The 18,997-nt window shown below is 36.1% G+C and overlaps 1 protein-coding gene across 4 annotated transcripts in view; it reads left to right on the forward strand.

Moving 5' to 3' along the window:
* The window catches only part of KHDRBS3 (KH RNA binding domain containing, signal transduction associated 3), a 102,005-nt gene that overhangs the window by 60,362 nt on the left and 22,646 nt on the right, over nucleotides 1–18,997 (forward strand). For 2 of the 4 annotated variants that reach the window (XR_012649902.1, XM_075024007.1), the window contains exons 6-8: nucleotides 5,542–5,652; nucleotides 7,013–7,205; nucleotides 18,590–18,672. Coding sequence is in view for 3 of the 4 variants with exons in the window: in XM_075024007.1 (XP_074880108.1) it covers nucleotides 5,542–5,652; nucleotides 7,013–7,205; nucleotides 18,590–18,672 (387 nt within the window). In the remaining variant the exon portion in view is untranslated. The remainder of the gene's footprint in view (nucleotides 1–5,541; nucleotides 5,653–7,012; nucleotides 7,206–18,589; nucleotides 18,673–18,997) is intronic. The other 2 variants (XM_075024008.1, XM_075024009.1) reach the window with 2 other exon arrangements.

The following is an 18,997-nucleotide window of genomic DNA, read 5'->3' on the forward strand; positions in this document are numbered from 1 at the left end:
TGTGTCATCAACATTCTTCTCATACCTAGCTGAAAAACATGGTGCTATACCAGCTACTAGGAAGAAAATTAACTCTAGCCCAGCTGAAACCAGGAGAAGGCCAAAGAGGAAGTATTTTAAGTAGTTTTGTATGGATGTATTTAAGTTGTATGACTTGGTAAAATACTATTTTAGTGGCAATCACTGATTAGATTAGTACCTGTGAATTACTTCTAAACATTCACAGGTGTTCTAAGTCTAACATAATATGTGGCTCTATGTGGTACTAGACTTTCTTTAGAATGTTTTTCCAAACATTAAACTCTTTATTCAAACAGCAAGAGATTAATCAGTTACAATATGCAGTTCTTGAGTAATATTTTAACTGTACACAGTAAGGTACACTTTTCAGGTTTTTATACATTAAAATTATCTTCTATAATTACTATACTGTATTTACAAATCACACTAGCACATTCTAATGCTTTTGTGAAAGGCTGGTTCTCCCATTCTCTAGTCTGTTTGATAGCTTTATAAAAATGTGGTGCTTCACTTACTATTCTCTTTTTTCCTGTCATACTAAATTGCAAGTATAAATAATGAAATAACATTATGGGGGAAAGATCCAGGTTCCAACAAAAATAGTTTTCATGGCATTATCTTAAAGGGATGCTGTGACATGAGTTAAATTAGGTTATTTCACCCCACTATTCTGGTATACTGTTCTGTGTCTACTAAAAACAAAAGAAATTAAATAAGTTACTGGGATTTGACTTATTTGGTCTAGTTGATGGTACCCAGATTGAAAAAGACCTTTTTACTGCAGAGCCTAGAGGCTAATTACATAGCTATGAAAGTAATATTATTCTTAATTTAACCACCTAAATTACCTATGCATTTAATGGGGAAGGGTTAAATCCCTTCACTGGATTCACCACTGCTAGATTAATAAATTCAGGAAAATCAAAACCAAACTGATAATAAAGATGAAACATGGAAGTATTTCAAATTTTCTCACATAGCTGTAGTAATCTGTTTTAGGGCAATAAAATGTTTTGAGAGTATGACTCAATAGTCTCAAGTACATAGATGATTGCTTTGTTGTTAAAGCATATCTGGAGGTGGTAATAGAATCTGGCTAGAAGCTAGGATTTACTGAGTATGTTTAAATAGTCTATTTAACTACTACAGTCTTTTTAGTATAAAATACAGTTAATAGGTACTCAAGGAGTAGGGTTTCCCTCATCCAAAGAAATCTATGGGATTCTGGAAAGTATACTGACATAAGATTCAGAAGAGTGGTTTTCTTTTTGCTGCATTTGTAAGAAACTCTAAACACTGATGTCTCCTGTGATGCTTCAGTACTTGTGTGTTTGCAGTATCATAAATCTGAGGGATCACAGGCAAGGACCTTTTTATCTCAGGTGTCCTGAAAATAAGGCACATTTAAGTCTCTTTCAAAGTACTTACACAATCAAAGTATACAACAAGTTTGAAGACAGTTATGTGGGGAGTTTAGTGCCCACTTACGTACACCATAACCCTGGATATATTGGCAGTCTCAGCACTGTGAAAGATGTTCTTATGGGCACTGGTGTAAAGAGGACATTCAAAAGACTTCTGAAAGGGAATGAGATGATGGCATGGTAGTGAAGAGGGAAAATAAAGGCAAAAAGGTCCTTCTTGTATTTCAGAATATGAGCAGGTAGTCAAGGCTGACATGGGCTGAAAATGAGTTTTGATAACGTACAACTTTGAAGGTTTGGGGATAATGCTTTGTAGCTTAAAGAAGTAGAAACAAAGATCTTTTTCTTCTGCAACAAAGAAACAGTGGAAGGATTAAGAAGGCTAACAGGCAAGAAAATGTATTGGGAGACATCAAATTTCAGATTCAGAAGCATTCTGATTGAGGCTTAATATAGCACAGTTTTCTTTATCAAAAGGAAAAGGTATTTCCAGTAGTTGTGCTGCTTGTAGTGAAACCATGATTATGTACTTGAACCAAAGTTATGGATCAAGACTGTTTCATAGTTATTTGTTCAAATGTGCCATAATTTTAATTAAAATAAATGGGGACTTGGTATTTAATCACTGATACTCCATAAAGTTTCAAAACTTACTTTTCTAAACCCTTAATTAACACGAAAGAACATCTGATTTGGGGAATGGAGCCCTTCATTCTCTTAAAGTTTTGATGTCATCTGAAATCTCCATGCCAAATAATTTTTCATGTAATTTGAAAAGAAAGGCTATGTGAGGTGTTTTTTATAAGGAAAAAAAAGTAGTCTGTAAGCTGTGTGCAAAGACAAGGAGAGTTGGTGATGGCAGCTGAAATTTGTCCTGCAGAATGATGTCCTTGGTCAAAGAAGCAAGCAGTGAAAGACTTGGAGGGGTCATGATGAATTTGATTTGATGGTAAGATATCTCTGAATGTGATAGAACAGAGCTGAGATGTCTTGATTTGGATGAATTAAGTAGAAGAGCGAATCTAAATGTCAGCAAATGCGCCAAAGTTTTTGAATTTATAGGTAAGACAGTTGTAGAAGAAAAAGGGTAGAGAAAACACCCTCTGTGCATTTTCCTCAGAGACCTGAGAAGCAGATGGATACCCCTCAAAAGTAGCTGATTAGGAGAGGGAAAGCCTGGGAAAGTGAAAGCACAAGATTCCGAAAGGAAAAATGTCATTGGATCAGAAATGGTAAATACAACATGGAATATGTGGAGAAACTCTGTAGGAAATCTAGCTGAAAAGTGATACCCACTGGGAGTGCTTTCTAATATGCTGTGTGTATTTGTGCACCACTGAATGTCCAGGGTATAATTGGAAAAGTCTGTTGGCACATTCACTGAACTTACTGGTAGTAGTGGGTTACATTCAAGTATGTGAGTGAAGCTTTTACTTAAAAAGTAAACTAAAACCACTTCAACCTTCAACACTTGGAGTAATATGTAAATTATAAAGGAGTGAAATGGAAAACAAGACTAGGCAAGATGGATCAGAATTGAGAGCTGTGGAACGATATTAGCTAAGGCATAGGTGGAAGATGAGAATTAAGAGATGTATGTGGGGACTAAACTGCCCTAGGGCTGTCAGTTTTGTCCCTAATGGATAGACACATCTGCTATGTAGACATGAGAAGACATGACTTACAGGTGTCATCAGCAATGTGGTGAGGGCTGTCAAAGTCAACAAGAAGTGATTCTATGAGTACTTAAGAAGGAATAGGAAGACTAGGGGGAATGTGGGCACTGCAGCTGAATGGAGCAGGGGCCCTGGTTGACGGGCATAGGAAAGACTAAGGTACCTAATGATTCTTTGGGCTCAGTCTTTACTACTAAGAGGGACCTTCAGAAATCCAAGGACTCAAACATGAGGGGGAAGGCATACCCTTGGTAGAAGAGGGATCTGGTTAGAGAATAGCCAAGCAAACCAGACACAAGTTCATGGGCTCTGATGGGATGTACCCACGAGTGCTGAGGGAGCTGGTGGATGTCATTGTGAAGCCACTTTCAATCTTTGAACAATTGTGGAGATTAGGAAAGGTGCCTGAGGACTGGAGGAAAGTAAATGTCACTCCTACCTTCAAAAATGGCAAGGAGGATCTGGTAAAGTGGTCAGCCTCACCTCAATCCCTGGGAAAGTGATGGAGCAACTAATCCTGGAAACCATTTCCAGGCACATACATGGCAAGGTATCAGGAGTAGTAAACATGGATTCACAAAGGGGAAGTCATGCTTGATCAACAGATTCCATTCTATTGGGTTCTATTATATAAGCCTCAGTTGTTATTTGTAGTATGAAGTGCCTTAATCTACTTAATTGTTCCTTATATGTAAGCTGTTCTATACTGTTGGTCATCTTTGACATAGTTTCTGATGCGTTTCCAGTTCTTTTGTTCTTTCCAAATTAGGAAACAGGACTGTAAATACACACAGTAGGGTAACAAAGTTTTCTGTGTTCTCTTACATTTTTCTAAAACTTGATTTGTTTTTTACTGTTCTGATCACTGGGCCAATCTTAATTATAATTGTTCTATGGGTAGTGATAGCTCAGAACCTATTATTTGTATAATGTTAGGATATATAAATTTGTGTGTGTGTAAGTCTGAAGTGTTCTCTTAGTTTGCTGCTTTGAATTTTTTTTTTGCTATTTTCCTTAACGTTTAGGTTGGGATTCGGCTACAGATTAGAGATAGACATCTGAACTCCTGTTGTAGTTTGTAGAAGGATAGTGTGGTTACTTTTAATTGCTCCTCTTGTTCTGTAATTTGTCTCTAAGTCAGTTGGCAGCACCATCCAATGCATTCCCCATAAGGAAAGACTCTAGCATGAGAACCTTGTCCAGTCTTTCTTGACTCTGTAGCAAAAAACTCTATGAATGTAAACGCACGTATATACAAAACTTCTTTCTTTTCTTCATTGGTGATTTGGCCTCAGACTCTGGCAGGTTTCCCAATTCTAGGATGCTTGAAAGACCTTTTTTTTGGCTTTTTACAAATTCCTTAAATTTTCTGACCTGCCTCTGAGTATTTTATATTTGTTTTATTAATATTTGTCCTTTGACGTTAGAGATGAGTTCAGCTTTTCAAGTGATACCTCTTTTAATACCTGTTTTTATCCTGCTGTTCTAGCCTTACTGAGCTCCTTTTACCCTTTCTCAAGTTTTTTCTTTTTGACAATTGTGATGTATTTGCTCTGACTTCCTGTGGGATTTCTCTAAATGTCTTCCCATATTGTGTATATACATTTCGGTCTTCTAAATATTTTTAAACATAATTTATATACCTGCCCTTCTTCAAATTAAGGAATACCAGAACTGATCTGTTGCTTTTGCAAAGAAAGGTATGCAAAGGTTCTTATTCAAAGTGGTTCCTCAGTGTTTTCAGTTTCTGTTCATTGCTCATGTCAATCAAACTTTGTTAGTTCCCTGATAACTTCTTAATGAAATAACAATTTACAGTTTCTAAAAATTTGCTCTTAGCATCATACCCAGATATGACTCAAATCTGCATTGTGGCAATTGAACTCTCCTGTTACTGGGTTTCCTATCTGTGCACTTTTATAGTCTCCTCCAGCCTGGTGCAGTAACTATCTGAGTAGCGTAATACAGAACTACACATCTCAGATTGTTTATTCTTCCTACAGTAACGCTTAAAAAAAACATATAAATGGACTCCTAATATAGGAGAAATATGTTTTCCTACCTATCACCACTCCAATCCTGTTAACTGGTTTTGAAATGCAGAAAAGACCTTCTCATCACGTGGATCTGGTGTTCTAATTATCTTCAAGAATAAATCTATGCTGGCTCTAAAACCTGTACTTTTTTTTTCCTCCCTCAAATGTTTTTCCATGTTTTTCAGCATGTCCCATTTCCTGCTGCTTTCACTTGCACCCTGTCTGAAGGATGCCATGAAGATTATGGCTAGTGATTCTTGAGTCTTTTTACTGACTTTTTTTTTACACTTGGTATTGACTGTTGTCTATGCCAATAGGTTCATTTCCCTTTCTTTGGCTTCACTTGGAAAGTATCACATTTGCTATTTCTTTATATTACTTCAGCAGGCTGTGTCTGGGAACATCACTGCTCACCCCTGCCCCCACTACAATGAAGTCAAATAAGCAGCTGGTACCCTGTCCTGAGGAGGCATTCTACAGATTAGCCAAAACCAAGTAATAAGCACAGTTTTAAATCACTTACTCTCTAGGCTTGTTTAAAATACTTTGTGACTGTGTTTTGATCTGTAATTAGAATTAATAAAATCTCTCCTGATTATATCAAGTATTTACGTTTTGCATTCTTCATTTAGTGATGCAGTTTTTCAAATACTAATTATTTGTGCTATAATGATTGTTTCTTCCGATAAGCTTACCAATGAGAAATTATATGATTTATTTGAAATGGGATAGGAAATCTTAAGGCCAAATCTGGATTGTACTTTATAATATTGTAAAAGTTGGAAATGACTACTGAAATCAGGACAGAGTATTTTCACTCAGTTACTACTCTTTAATTAGTTGATGGCTTGATAGGTAGAAAGGTAGTGTGGAGCTTGTGCTTGTTTGTTTTCTTCTATGTAAGGGTGTGACTTCCTTGGAACAAGTCTATATGCCTACAGAGCAGTCATTTAAACTTAATTATACTCCGTGGGGTGAAATGATCTCCTTTAAAAAAGGAGATGTCTATTAGTATTGTTTTAAACATCCTGTTTAAAAGATCATAAATGATGCAAATTTCTAATAGGTTGTACCTCTAAGTCTCTCCCTTTACTATAGGGAGGCGGGGGGGAATGCCACTTCTAAATGGATCAAATATTTTCAAAAATTCTTCTGGTTTAGGTCTCATTTTCAATCCATATGTTAAGTGTCTGAAGTAATGGAATGCAAGTTAATGCTTATCATTCTTTCAGAAATTTAAAAACAAACATACTGCTATTTCTTGTTCTTAAATACATACAGAACATCAGGTTATATCCTATAATCACCCTGCACATTTATTACTTGTTTGAATGTTTCCTGCAACAGCTGGAAATCTCTTCTTTAGAACCAGAAGAAAATGTAATTTTTCTGACCCACTCAATCTCTTAGATGTAGTGTGATCTTTGGATTGCATTTAGAAGCTTACACAGGATCAGAAGGGAGTTGCAACTGATCCCTCTGTGCAGGGTTTGAGTATGATATAGCCTGACAGCTTCAAATTAACCTGTTACTCTGATTGTGATTTCACATACTATAAGTCAAATTCTAGTGAAGTTGACTGATTCCAGCAAATTGGTTTGGGTGTCTCTATCTATGAGAATGACTCAAGCTAGTGAGAAGTTCATCACTGAATCACATGTCTAGTTTGTATCTTTCAGCATTTTTTGCATAATGTGTGTAATTGGATTTAAGCATACAGAAAAACGACAAACTATAAACCTCTTTTAGACTTCTGGCTGTAGCAAGGCTAAATTATCATGATGTGGGGGAGGGAGCTGTTAAAAGGGAGGCCAAGGGTGTAGTATTTACTGATGAGTGATCCATATATCCACAGGGGCCGTGGAGGAGTGCCTCCACCACCGGCAGGAGTACCGAGAGGGGCACCAGCGCCCAGAGGAGTGCCTCCCAGTAGAGGACCAGTCAGTCGTAGCCGTGGACTTCTAGCACCCAGAGCAAGAGGAGTACCTCCACCTGCAGGCTACCGGCCCCTTCCACCACCTCCAGCACAGGAGACTTACGGTGAATATGTAAGTCAAGCGGTTGACATACTGTGCGTTATGTGTATAATTTTGGAGGGATTATCCCTTCACTTTAGAACTCAGTAGAATCTCTTTAATTAGTACCGAATTAAGTCTTGCATCCAGAATCTGTGGAAACTGTGGTCATTTCTCGTCACCTTTTCAGACTTGAACTGTTTCATATTAGTAAAACTTCAGGTTATATGTAATGCCATAAAGGCATTTACAGTGCGTTTGGCAAAATAGTTATGTACCTCTTAAACATACTATATTAGGCTTCTGCTTTACAAAAACCTGAAAAATCATGTTGTCAGTGGACTTTTAATTCTCAACTAAAACCGAGAATAATAGTCTACTCTTTTTCCTAAGCCTATCTTTGTGGTCATATAACTGTTCAACAATTAGGCAATTAAAATATTTTTATGAAAGCTTCAGAATTGATCCTAAAATTTTAACAATGTACAGTGTATCATAATAAGCCATGCATATTTATCTATCTTTTATTGTATTAAAAATTAAAAAAACACATCAAAATGCTTTATATTGTACATGACTGAAAATTATAGATATTTATGAATTGTTAGGGTAAATTTAATTTAAACTGAACTTACAGAGCAGTGAGAGAAAGAAAAAAGCTTATTAAATCAAAACTGTCATCGTAAAAATCAAAACTGTTATTGTAAAAATGGATTTAGTTTTGTAGAAAAATAACATTTTCAAGGACAATGCTTTCAATGTTGTATATATCTTAAAGCTTTTAGTGTGCCCTCTTTACAGCCAGGTCTGACTGGACTTTGTTGTTCAGATTAGCAAGGAAGGGATTCCTGAGCTCCGGAGAATGGTTTTGCTATTTAGACATTTTTTGCTTTTCTCTCAACCTTTCTTCTACCTACCTCCTCCATCTCTTCTTCCACTCCCCCTCTCCCAAACCCTCTAAATCAATTCTCAACCATTGTCTTTTTGATCAGAAATCTAATTTTCTGTATAACACTTAAAGCTTTATGCAGAAAGAAGTTTAATGTCATTAGAAGTTCAATGTCATTAGTACAAACATTTTTACCCATACCTGAACAATTCAGAAGAAATTAATGTAGTTTCTTAATGTTATGAGAACTAGTACTTGAACAATGTATCTAAATATCCCCTGGCTATGCCTGACTTGACTAGTCAAGATGGGTACTGCAAATATTTCACAATTCTGTCAAAGGACTCATTAAACAGCCTGTTTCCAGGGCATACACTATAGAATGCATGGTGATGTGGTAGAAAAACCTCTTTGAGTAACTACATATTTATATATATCTGCTGTTTATAGCATGTGTATATAGAAGTGGCATGGATATAACAGCTGTTTGAATCAGTATCCTGATGTATGCTTTACTTCTGAGAGAGAATAATTAGAAAATAGCACTATAAAGAAAAATAGTGCTGTGCTAAACAACTTCTAAAAAAGAACGTTCTCTAGAACTGGATCACTTCTCTTCCAAACAAGATATCTTAACTGGGATAGATATATTTAAAACTGTAATTGACAAGCAATGCTAGCTGGTCCATTTTAAAACTATCATATTTTCTGTGTCTCCTTTGTTATAACAGAGATTCATTAGACTGAAGTTTTGCTAGGGCATGAGTCATTGGTGTATTTTATGTTAAATTTTAAACTTAATGCATGGTATTTTTTTACCTGCCCATTTGTAGTACATTATGGAAGTGCCTTAACTGTATCTTTTACAGGTTAAGGTAACATGCTAGGATTCATTAGTAGTATTTCTGTCCTTTCCTTACTAATTGCTGTTTAACCATATCTAGTATTAAGTGCTGGTTTGCCAACCTGAATATCGGAGCAGGATAAGGTGTCACTGTGTGCTGAGAAGTGTCTGTAGAATGAGAACGTCAGTGAGATTGTGGGTATCATAAAAAGTTATTTTAAGCAGCATATAATTTCAGAGGCTTGGAGACTGGGATATCCAGAGAGGTTACAGAGCAGCTCTGAGAACTTTTCCATTGAGGACTGGAAAGTCTTCAAGGATTCATGAAGCTTTTAATTCCCTTAGGCTTATCAGCCTCTGCTTTGTACTCATTAAAATAACGTGAAAATACGCAAGTTGAGAAAAGCAAACTATATCCTGGATGGAAGCCTTCAACCACTTTTGTAACTCTAAATATCTCAAAGATGATGCAGGGCTTTTCGTACATAACGTCCTTGCCCGTTTCCTCTGTGGAGTACTATTAAGTATACCTTGTGACAGAAGATAAGGCTGTCATTGAGTCACAAACAGCCTTCCTTTTTTTCACTCCCTTTGTTAACTTTTTTTTTGTAGTCCTTGAGACCAATAAATCTTTAACATCTATGAGGATCTTACTCAGTTCTGCCTCCTGCCTATCCTTATCTCTCTCCTTCCTCCTCCTGATTGTTTAAGAAATTGTTTTCTAAAGGATAATATAAAAATGGGAAGGGCAATACCTATTTTATTCTGAAAAACTGGAAAGGTTAATTCTGAAGGCAGTATCTCACACAGTGACAATCATGCCACAGGTCATTCATCTGAATTTAGATGCATTTTAATGTGAGCTCAACATGAAGAGAACTGGGTGATCATTGCTGTCCTGTGCTTGGAGCCCGTAGGGAAGTTGTCCAGAACTTACCCTTCACCGAAAGCTCATCACGGAGTTAGACTACCTCCGTTGTCTGTCAGCTTTCTGGGATGTTTGCAGCGCTAATTCTGGATGCTTGATGTGGCCTTCTCTGCTGAAGTCATGCAACATATTGGACTAGCAGCAATTTCTGCACTTTTTTCCAGTTCAGTATAACTAGTTTTTCCACTCCAGTGTTGCTAGTCTCACTTATGTATCTCTCAGCCCCAGGACCTATTCTTCCTGGGACCTCACCGTATTGTTAGTACCATGATGAAGTTTTTGAAGCCACTGAAATGACAGTTCCTTATCACTTTCTGTGAACATTGTCTTTTTAATAGCTTGTAGCATCAGCTTAGACGATAGCAAAAATTCAGGCCTCTATGGCCAGCCAGCTTTATAATCACCATTTTAACCTCACTGCTCTGTTTGGTGTGATAAACTTGCTCTGAAGGCTAACGTGCCTCCCGTTTTTATGTCCTCAACCACTCGGGTCAGGAGAAAGCCCAGTATGATGTGTGAAGCATGGCCGGGATTATTTTTATAATGCTTGGATAAGGGAAATTATGCTAGATGGTTGCTAGATTTATTGAACCACGTACAGAAAGATTCAGGGACATCATTCTATTAATTACATGAGAATTTTTCTCTATTCATTGAACAAAACTATGTAATAGATAAAAATATTTTCATGTATCTTTAAGTTGACAATTTATTCCATTAAGATAAGAAATAGAAATTGTATTTAACTGCTAGCTGGAGATTTTTAGCTTTTCCATAACTTTCAGTAGGCAGGAAATTAGTAACAGTATGCTAGCAATTCACTACTTTTTAATAGTGTCAATTCCTTAGCCAATGCTCAGTCAGACATAGGTTAGACCGTAACTGTCCAGTCTCAGTTACTGTCTAATAACAGTTGCTGCTCTCTGCCTCATCCTGTTGCCCTCTTCTTACCAGCTTCAAAATGTTGAGGCTTTTTCCAAATTAGTAACACAGCAATGTGGCTGAAGGTTTTTTAAGATTAGATTTGTATTAGCTACTATTTTCATTTTACAAAGGTAAATATTTTGTAAATATTCTGTGAGTATTTAAATTCTGTATTTTTGTATGAATATGTTTGTGATCATGCCACGTCAAGTCCTGTTTTGGCTGCTTAAATGTGTTAAATGCAAAGTGAAATTTACAAGTTTATAATCAGATTTTTAGGCATTGAGAATTGGACTTTAAACATGTATTTAAAACCCATTGCTGTCGCAGTGTGGAATGTCTGCACTGAAAAATGGAACTTCTCAGTCTAGCAAGTCATGGCCAAGACTTGCTTCAGCACTACGTCAGAAGGCAATCAGATCTAAATGTGCCTCCCTAGTGTGTGTGGGGAAAAGTTGTGGCAGAGCGTTAGTTCTGTTTATGGCAATTTTATTGATGTTTTCTTGTGTTCAGACAGGGGTTACTTCAGTGGCAGATTTTTCTAATGCGATGACCACATGTATAATTTCTAGCAGTTAATGCTTCAATTAGAATGCTTCAATGAGATTGCTTTCTGTAATAAGAAATTGAATTAAGGTGGAATGTCTACCAGTAAGAGACCCAGGGAGCTTTTCTAATGTTAAGTAAATTGTAACTTGAAAAAGAACATTATGAACTCCTTCCAGTTACATGCAAAGATTTTTTTTTTGTAACTTAAAGATACAGGCTACTTAGAAGGGTGCACAGAACACTTGGATACAAAAGAGATGCTGATAACAGACTTCAAAATCTACTCTTTAAAATGTATGTTTAGTTATTGCCTGATTCTGGAAGATCCTAAAGCTTAGGGATTGCTAAGTCTTAAAAGATTATACTTCCTGAAACATACGTTTCTGGATATTTCCAAAAATACATTACTTTTACTGGTGGACAAAGTAGTGCTTCAGACTTAATTTAGACTTAAGCTTGTAATTCTCATATGAACTCTGTACTATGAGACTATACTCACACTACATATACTATAAGATACATATATGTTATAGATACTAAAATAGTGTGAGACTATGCTCATCAGTTTCCCATCAGAAGTGGGGAAGACTCAAAAGACATTACATGACATGCTGGCTAACAAGTTCCCACCCAAACAATGAGCAAAAGATGTGATGCTATATGTCTCTTCTTAACTTAAAGCTCAGTATTTCTCCAGTAGTGGAAGACCCTTGGTTCAAATTCCTGTCGCAGGCATTCATATTCCCTTGGTTCTCTCTGGAGATGGTGTGCTGACCACCGGGAATAGCATACATAGTGTTAGAAGTGGTTTCTGTCCTTTTGATTTTGCAAGAAATCCTTACAAATTTGTGGGAAGATTTAAGGGAAGTTTGTTCTCAAGTGACGTTTGGCTGGATGGCTAAGAACAGAAATCCATTTCATGATCCAGTGATTATTAGGAAATATGCGTGTATGTATCCATTAGTGAAAGGAATTAACACAAAGTCTTACTATTTACAGGTGAGAGCCCATTCAGCTGAATAACCTATAGCTTATTTAGTGCACCTTCCTAGAAAGCTGATGCAAATTGTTTTGATCTCCAGTATTAAGCTTGGATTCTCCATCTCTTCATTGAGATCATACATAATTTAGATTTTGAAAAACTGAAAATTAGGATTAAAAAAGGATACTGTAGAAGCGGTTTCTTGGAGCTATTAATACAATGTTGATCTTGTGCGGTAAACTGTTTCTAAAGTAGACTTTTTCCTCACTAACGTTCATTTGCTCGCTTAATGTTCGTGGTTGAAAAAGGAAAGATTTGTAGGAAAAAAAAGAGGGAAAACTTTGTATACAAATATGAAAAAACACAAGCTTTTTTTTTTAAATAAATGCTTCTTGCAGTTGAGGTGACAAAGTAAGGGCTAATCCGGATGACATAAGACTTTGAAAAGAATTTAAATTCTCCCTGATTAGAGTACAAGTATGACTTTAATGTCACTTTGCAAGAGCGACACTATGTCTTAATTTACTGTGGTCTTCTGAATATTGATAGTTTCCTAGTAACATGCAACATTTTAACTAAATTAATTTGAAATGTTTTTGTTTGTGTAGTTGTTTTGAGTGTGAAGCTTTTTGTTTGGGTTCCTGGAAAAGGGTTTGAGGTTAGCTTCATTCTCTAGAACTAGAGGACTGGTTTTTTTGTCTATTCTGTCTCTGTGCCCCTCTGTGGATAATGTTGTCGTTTCTACTTAGGTCTTAGACCTTTTTTTAAACAATGTATTTACTGACTTGTGGCTTTTCAGAAGTGCTAAGACTATTCTTAAAGTCAGGGTGAATTCAGGTAAGACGTTTGGAAAGCAAGTTCATAACAGCAAACTATTATTTCTTGGCTTTTTTTTGCCAATTACAATGTTCTTTTTCATGCTCAATAGGACAAGCAAGAAGAAATAAATGTCTAAAAGTGAAGTCTCTCAATTGTTTTGTTTCATTTTTAATCTTTTATATTTACCTTCTCTGGGGTTTGAAGGAGGAGGTGGAGAAAGAATGGAAAATCTTTCCATTTTCTCAGGAACTCAGGCAACTTTGGCTGTGGAAACAGTGGAATATTTTTGGGGAAAGGCTGAAAAGCTTTTCTACCTGCCTATCTTGAAGTTGAGAGTTCATCTATAATGTGCATATAAAATATTTTCTTCTCAAATGATTTTAGAGTTTAAACTGCTGGTCTAAGCTGTCCTTTTTCTGACTTGATATTATTGAATGAGCATGAGTTGTTGTCCTGATTCTGACACTGCTCCCTCCTGTTGTGTATAGAAAAATAGAATTTTTTGGCCTTATAGTAATTTGGTTTAAGTGTTACTGCCTATATTCATTAGCAACTCTTCCTTTTTTTGTTTTGTTTTTGGGGTTTTTTTTGTTCTAAGATGCGTGAAAGACAATCCGTTAGTACATTTCTCATTCTGTGAATACCTTATTTGTTCTGGCTCAATATGCACTAGGCTTCTTCTAGATGAAAACAGATGAAAATCTACAATATAAGAGCTTACAGTCTGTGCATGTTTGCTGCTAATGTCCTTAATGTTATCACTCAGACTTTAGATGGTAGTAGCTACCCATATTTGTTTTGATTGCCCCATATTGCCTGTTGATTTAATGATGGGGAGATGTTATTTCCACGTACCAAAATGGCTGTTCCTTCCCTTAACAATTCTAATTTGCTGAAAAAATTCTTCATTGCACTGCACTGAAGTTGCCTCATGTTCTTTCTCCTTCAAGTTAATCTCTGCGCAAACAATTTTTTCGAATGTGATAGTTTTTATCTGGAAGGAAGACATTCCTCCAATATTCTGTGATAAAGTACTGGTGTAAGTATTAATTTCAGAGAATGATGAGGAAAAGAAACAACCACCTTTTTAGTTGTAGTGATAACAGCCTTAATTTTTTCCCTTGGATGGATTTCCCTAGTTGGGAAGAGCTGGAAAATTGATTTCTTATTGATTTGATGATTTTTTTTTTTCCAGCACTGCAAATGGCCTTTTTGTTAAAATGAACTTTTTACCCTCTTTTTCTTCCTGTTTCTCTGCCTTGTTCTCTTGGAAACATTGTTAATTTCTCCTAAAGAGAGCCCCAATGCTAGTCTGTCATTGTCACTGCCAGCAGATTATAATTTAAAGCTACCATTTCATGTTCCCTATGAACGCTGGTATGTTTAGAGTACTTAATTATTAGAAAGAAATACTGACGAGCGAGGCTTAGCGTGATTTATAATGTTTTGAGTAGTGTAAGGGTTTTGGCAGAGATTGCTTTCATTGCTTTTATCATCTTTTGACCTGTGATAGTAAGTAACTTACAATTTAATATATTCGAAGGGTGCGTATTTACACATTGCCTTTGGTTCTGTTCATGAAAAATTTCTGCACCTTGCACTGAACAATTACTGTTACTAGTGCTGCTCTTTGGATTTATTTCAACTGCGGGCACTATCTTTGAGAAAACTGCAGGCAGAAGCTCTCTTTAAGAGGAAATGTAATGTGATTCTGGCTTATAGGCTGGCTTAATACAGGAGTTATTAATAAGGTTTGAGATTTTACAGAATAATTTCATGTTCTTTTCAGAAGATCTGTCTTGTAGTTCTAGCTCTCTTGTTACTTTGGGAGAAGATTAAGACTGAAATTAAGAGAAGTCAGGACAATTGCTTTTGATACCTTCCTGGTTGATATTTTAAATGTGTGGAAAATACCTGTAGTTTAAGAGGACTTTAGCATTTTCAGCTCATCTTTTTCTACACTTTTGTTATAAGCACAAACCGTGCAGCACACTTTCCTTCTTTCTATCAGACTAAATGTGATGGGAGTTAGTTTTCTAAGTTATCCTGAAAAGTAGAATAATGATTAACAGAGACAAAATGCTTCCATTCATGGGATGAAAATAAGATCTTGTTTGGACTTTTGTTTTTTGGAGTGGGAGGGAAATATGGCTTCACTAGTAAACACTTTCTGATTAGCGAGTACCTTTAAGAAGAGCTATTTATAGACTTATGTAATTGGAGTAAAGGGGAAGTCCATTGTATTGCATTTGGTAGGTAGTAGGAATGCAAATGCTGTCGTCCACATGAAGAAGAATAATGGCTTTAAATACAAAAATGAATGTGTTTATAAATACCCAAAACATACTGAAAAATCAACAGGAAAAATGCAATTAAAATATCCCTATGAAGGTGTCATTCTTCCAGTATTATACGGAAAGAAAACTGTATAGCAATGCTTGTCAGCGAATCTGTGATGTACTTAGTACAGGATATCGGTGCATATTTAAGTTCTGTCCATTTTCATTATATATGTGTAAAAATGATCGTTATTTTCATTTAAGTTAACATGATGTTTTATAGTACTGAAACATGCTAGATGGCCAAGGATTTTTCACCTAGATACTAAATGAAGTTATGTGTTTCAGAAAGAAAATACTCAAGTAGTGTGCATTTAAAATGTAAAACATCCTGCCCTGGCCAACCTTATTTGTTAATGTCCTGAAAGGGAAAGTTTTCAAATACTGTATGACTAAGTGAAAATACTGTGTCAGACCTAATTCAGGGAAAGCTCTGAAACATACTTCATCTGTCCCTGCCTAATTGCTACTTCAAGGGAATAGTGCACAGTAAACAAATGTTTTGGAATTTGAAGCTCTTATCTCTTAACAGAACAAGCCATTGAAAGCAATTCTTTAAACCTATCCTATTTTTTCAACATGTTGCACACAAAGTTTATCTTTGTTTTAATGTAAATTTTTGGGTTTATAAATGTAAATGCATCAATAAAAAGGAAGAATTGATCTGTTTAAGCAGATTATAGTAACTGCAACAGCACGGGTTGATCTCTTTAATGCTAAGTGACAGGATTCCCACATATAGACTGCAAACCAGATATCTTTCTATTCAAAGCATATAAGAGCCACCTTCAATATAATAATGCAGGGCTTAATTTCTGCAGTAGTAAATTTATTAACACACAAAATGGTGAACAGTAATGAGTTCTGGGAAAATTCTCTCTGGAAGAGAATTGCTAATACTAGAAACACTTAAGTCTGATACAGCACGGACCTCCCTAAAATTTTCCTTTTGTTCTGCTGGACATCTTGTTAAGCATCTTCCTATTTCAAATTTACTTTGTTCTTTTGTCTTCAAGAAGTCATAGATACACCATAACTTCAGAGTAGTCTGTTTTCCCCTTTTCGTTCATGATCAGCTTTTTAGTGAAATAGTTAACATATGTGAATAATAGGACTGATTGCTTAAGAAGTCTCCAGTGATTCCTTAGTGGCAAAGCTTTCTAAACATGTGAAAAGGTTAATTTCAGTCCTTTTCTTTCATTTGTTGTCACTGCTGGGTGTGCATGGCTTGAAGTTTGGCAGCCCCTCTTAGGGATGGCTGGTTCACAGTTGGGAGATTCTATGAGAGGAGACCAAATGTCATGTAAATGTTCTGAAACAGAGCAAATAAGTTGGCTCAGACAGCTTCTGCTGTTGATCAATGTCTGTATTGTTAACAGATGTCTGTGTATTGCATCAATAAGTAATAAAGTGCTTGTTCGTAATAACTGCCAGGAGGCAATGGTTTTGTGGGTTTAGTGTGTGGTTTATCAAGAAAAATCCATATCCATATCAGATGGGCAAAGAAAATGCTAAGACTCTATTTTAATTTTTAGTTTCAGGACAGTGAATTATTGAAAGAGAAAACAATGCATTTCCTTTTCAAGTGGAACTATTTTTCCATGGATCTCTTTGCAACAGACAATTGGAAAAATCCTCGTTTCTTCTTCCAGACCTATGAATAGGCTGTCACTCGTGTGCTGGCAAATATTCATAGACACCCTTCTACTAAGCACTGCTGGGAAACAATCATGTTCACTGATCTAGCGGTGGTAAAGCAGTACTGATGGGCAGATTGCCTGGTTTTCCATATAAGCAATTTCAAATGACTGGAAAAAATGTTAAAAACTCTCTTAGCAAATTCAGTTTCCTATCAATTGTATTGAGGATGTCATTGGCTTCTGCTATAGAAAGCTTTCTTTACAATGTCTAGAAAGCTGTCAGATTCCAGTCATTGGAGATGTTTTCTACTAGAGTTGGACAATCCATCATCTGTCATCCCTACCTAATTGATACTGGTAGTCGGTTTTGTTTTCTGTCATTGCTAAAAGAGTCTTAAAGGTTCTTTTTCCTGGAAGAGAGTTTGTCCTTTCATGAGACTTTATCCTTACATTGCCAGGGCTTGATACACGTTTATTGAGAAAACACTGTATGTAAGATGATGCCTGACTTTCATTTTGTCTGGTCCCTATATCTTCAAAGTGTTTTCTCATTAGGTCATTCTTATCTGGCAAAACTGTACAAGATAGCCCTAAATATCCATTGAGGTCTCTGGCATATTTGGATAGGATTTGGACATTGGGATTTCCTAGGAGTCAGTACAAAGGAAGTGCCATTTCTACTTTTCATGTCTTTAACTCAGGCTTATTATTGGATGAAACAATAAATTAGTGACAGTCTTTGGATTTCTATAGTGCATCCTCCTCTGGGACAGCACAGCATCATCACTCGTTTTTATCTTGAACTTCTGCGTGGCTTGTAGCTGGAGTTAGTGGTTTGTTCAACTTTGTATTTAAATGCAGTGCTATTTTGGGAAGAGTGTTCCTACAGTGTGTACTTAAATAGTGTGGGTAATGTGGGAGGAGTAAGAAAGCCTTACTTTTAGTTTCTTAATGGATGCTAAACTCCCACAAGTTGAGGAGTATACAGAGGGCATTCAAAGAAGTAAAACCATCATTCTTACTAGTTTTATCTCTAGGGAATTTCTTTCCCATCTGTAGTCTACGTAGAATATTGAACTTATTGTCCAGAAATAAGTCAGCTACCTAAGTCAGTTGCACAATACTTATTCAGGTGTTTTAATTCCTGAGATGCTTTCCAGAACTTTCTTGAAGATCAGTAGCTCAGCTCAAATTCAAGTACATGGAGACATGAAGCATTTGTACTGTCTCTGCGCAAGCCAGTTTTAAATAAAAAAAAAATCTTTTTGAAGCATATTGCCAGTAGATCAAAATATGTTTGAAGTAATGAAAGTCTTAGATGTGTGTGGCCTCCTAAATGGAAGCAGTCTTTATTAATATCATTAAGATATTGCCATTTCATGGTATACTTATGTCATATATGCATTTCAGGAGAGCATTGTCTTTCATATTTATTACTAGGTCACTAATTTGTTTCTGGAGTGTGCTTATGGTTAATATTGCCTTTCTTTTATATCGTTTCAGGAGTATGATGATGGTTATGGAACTGCTTATGATGAACAAAGCTATGATTCCTATGATAACAGCTATAGCACTCAAGCACAAAGGTAAGTCTCCAAATCTGCTGTAACTACATTTGAAATATTCTGCAGTTGGAAAGTTAGTTTTACTTAAAGATTTTTTCTATTTCATTTTAAACAGCAAAAATGTTATAAGAGGCTTATTAGAAATAACCCCAGTGTTATTTGTCTCTAGTATCACATAAGTATAAAAGTCAAGTTACTTAGTGGTTGAAAAGAAATAGAAATGAGAACTTGAAACAAAGAGTTTTAATGATGCCAAATCATAAATCAGAAAGTTTTCAGAGGTTCAGGAATTTCAGGAAGATCTAATTCAGATTCATTTCGGGAGGGAGGGGGGGCAGGGAGGGGA

Source organism: Buteo buteo, chromosome 3 (genome assembly GCF_964188355.1).
Source record: "Buteo buteo chromosome 3, bButBut1.hap1.1, whole genome shotgun sequence".
Classification (NCBI taxonomy): Eukaryota; Metazoa; Chordata; class Aves; order Accipitriformes; family Accipitridae; genus Buteo; species Buteo buteo.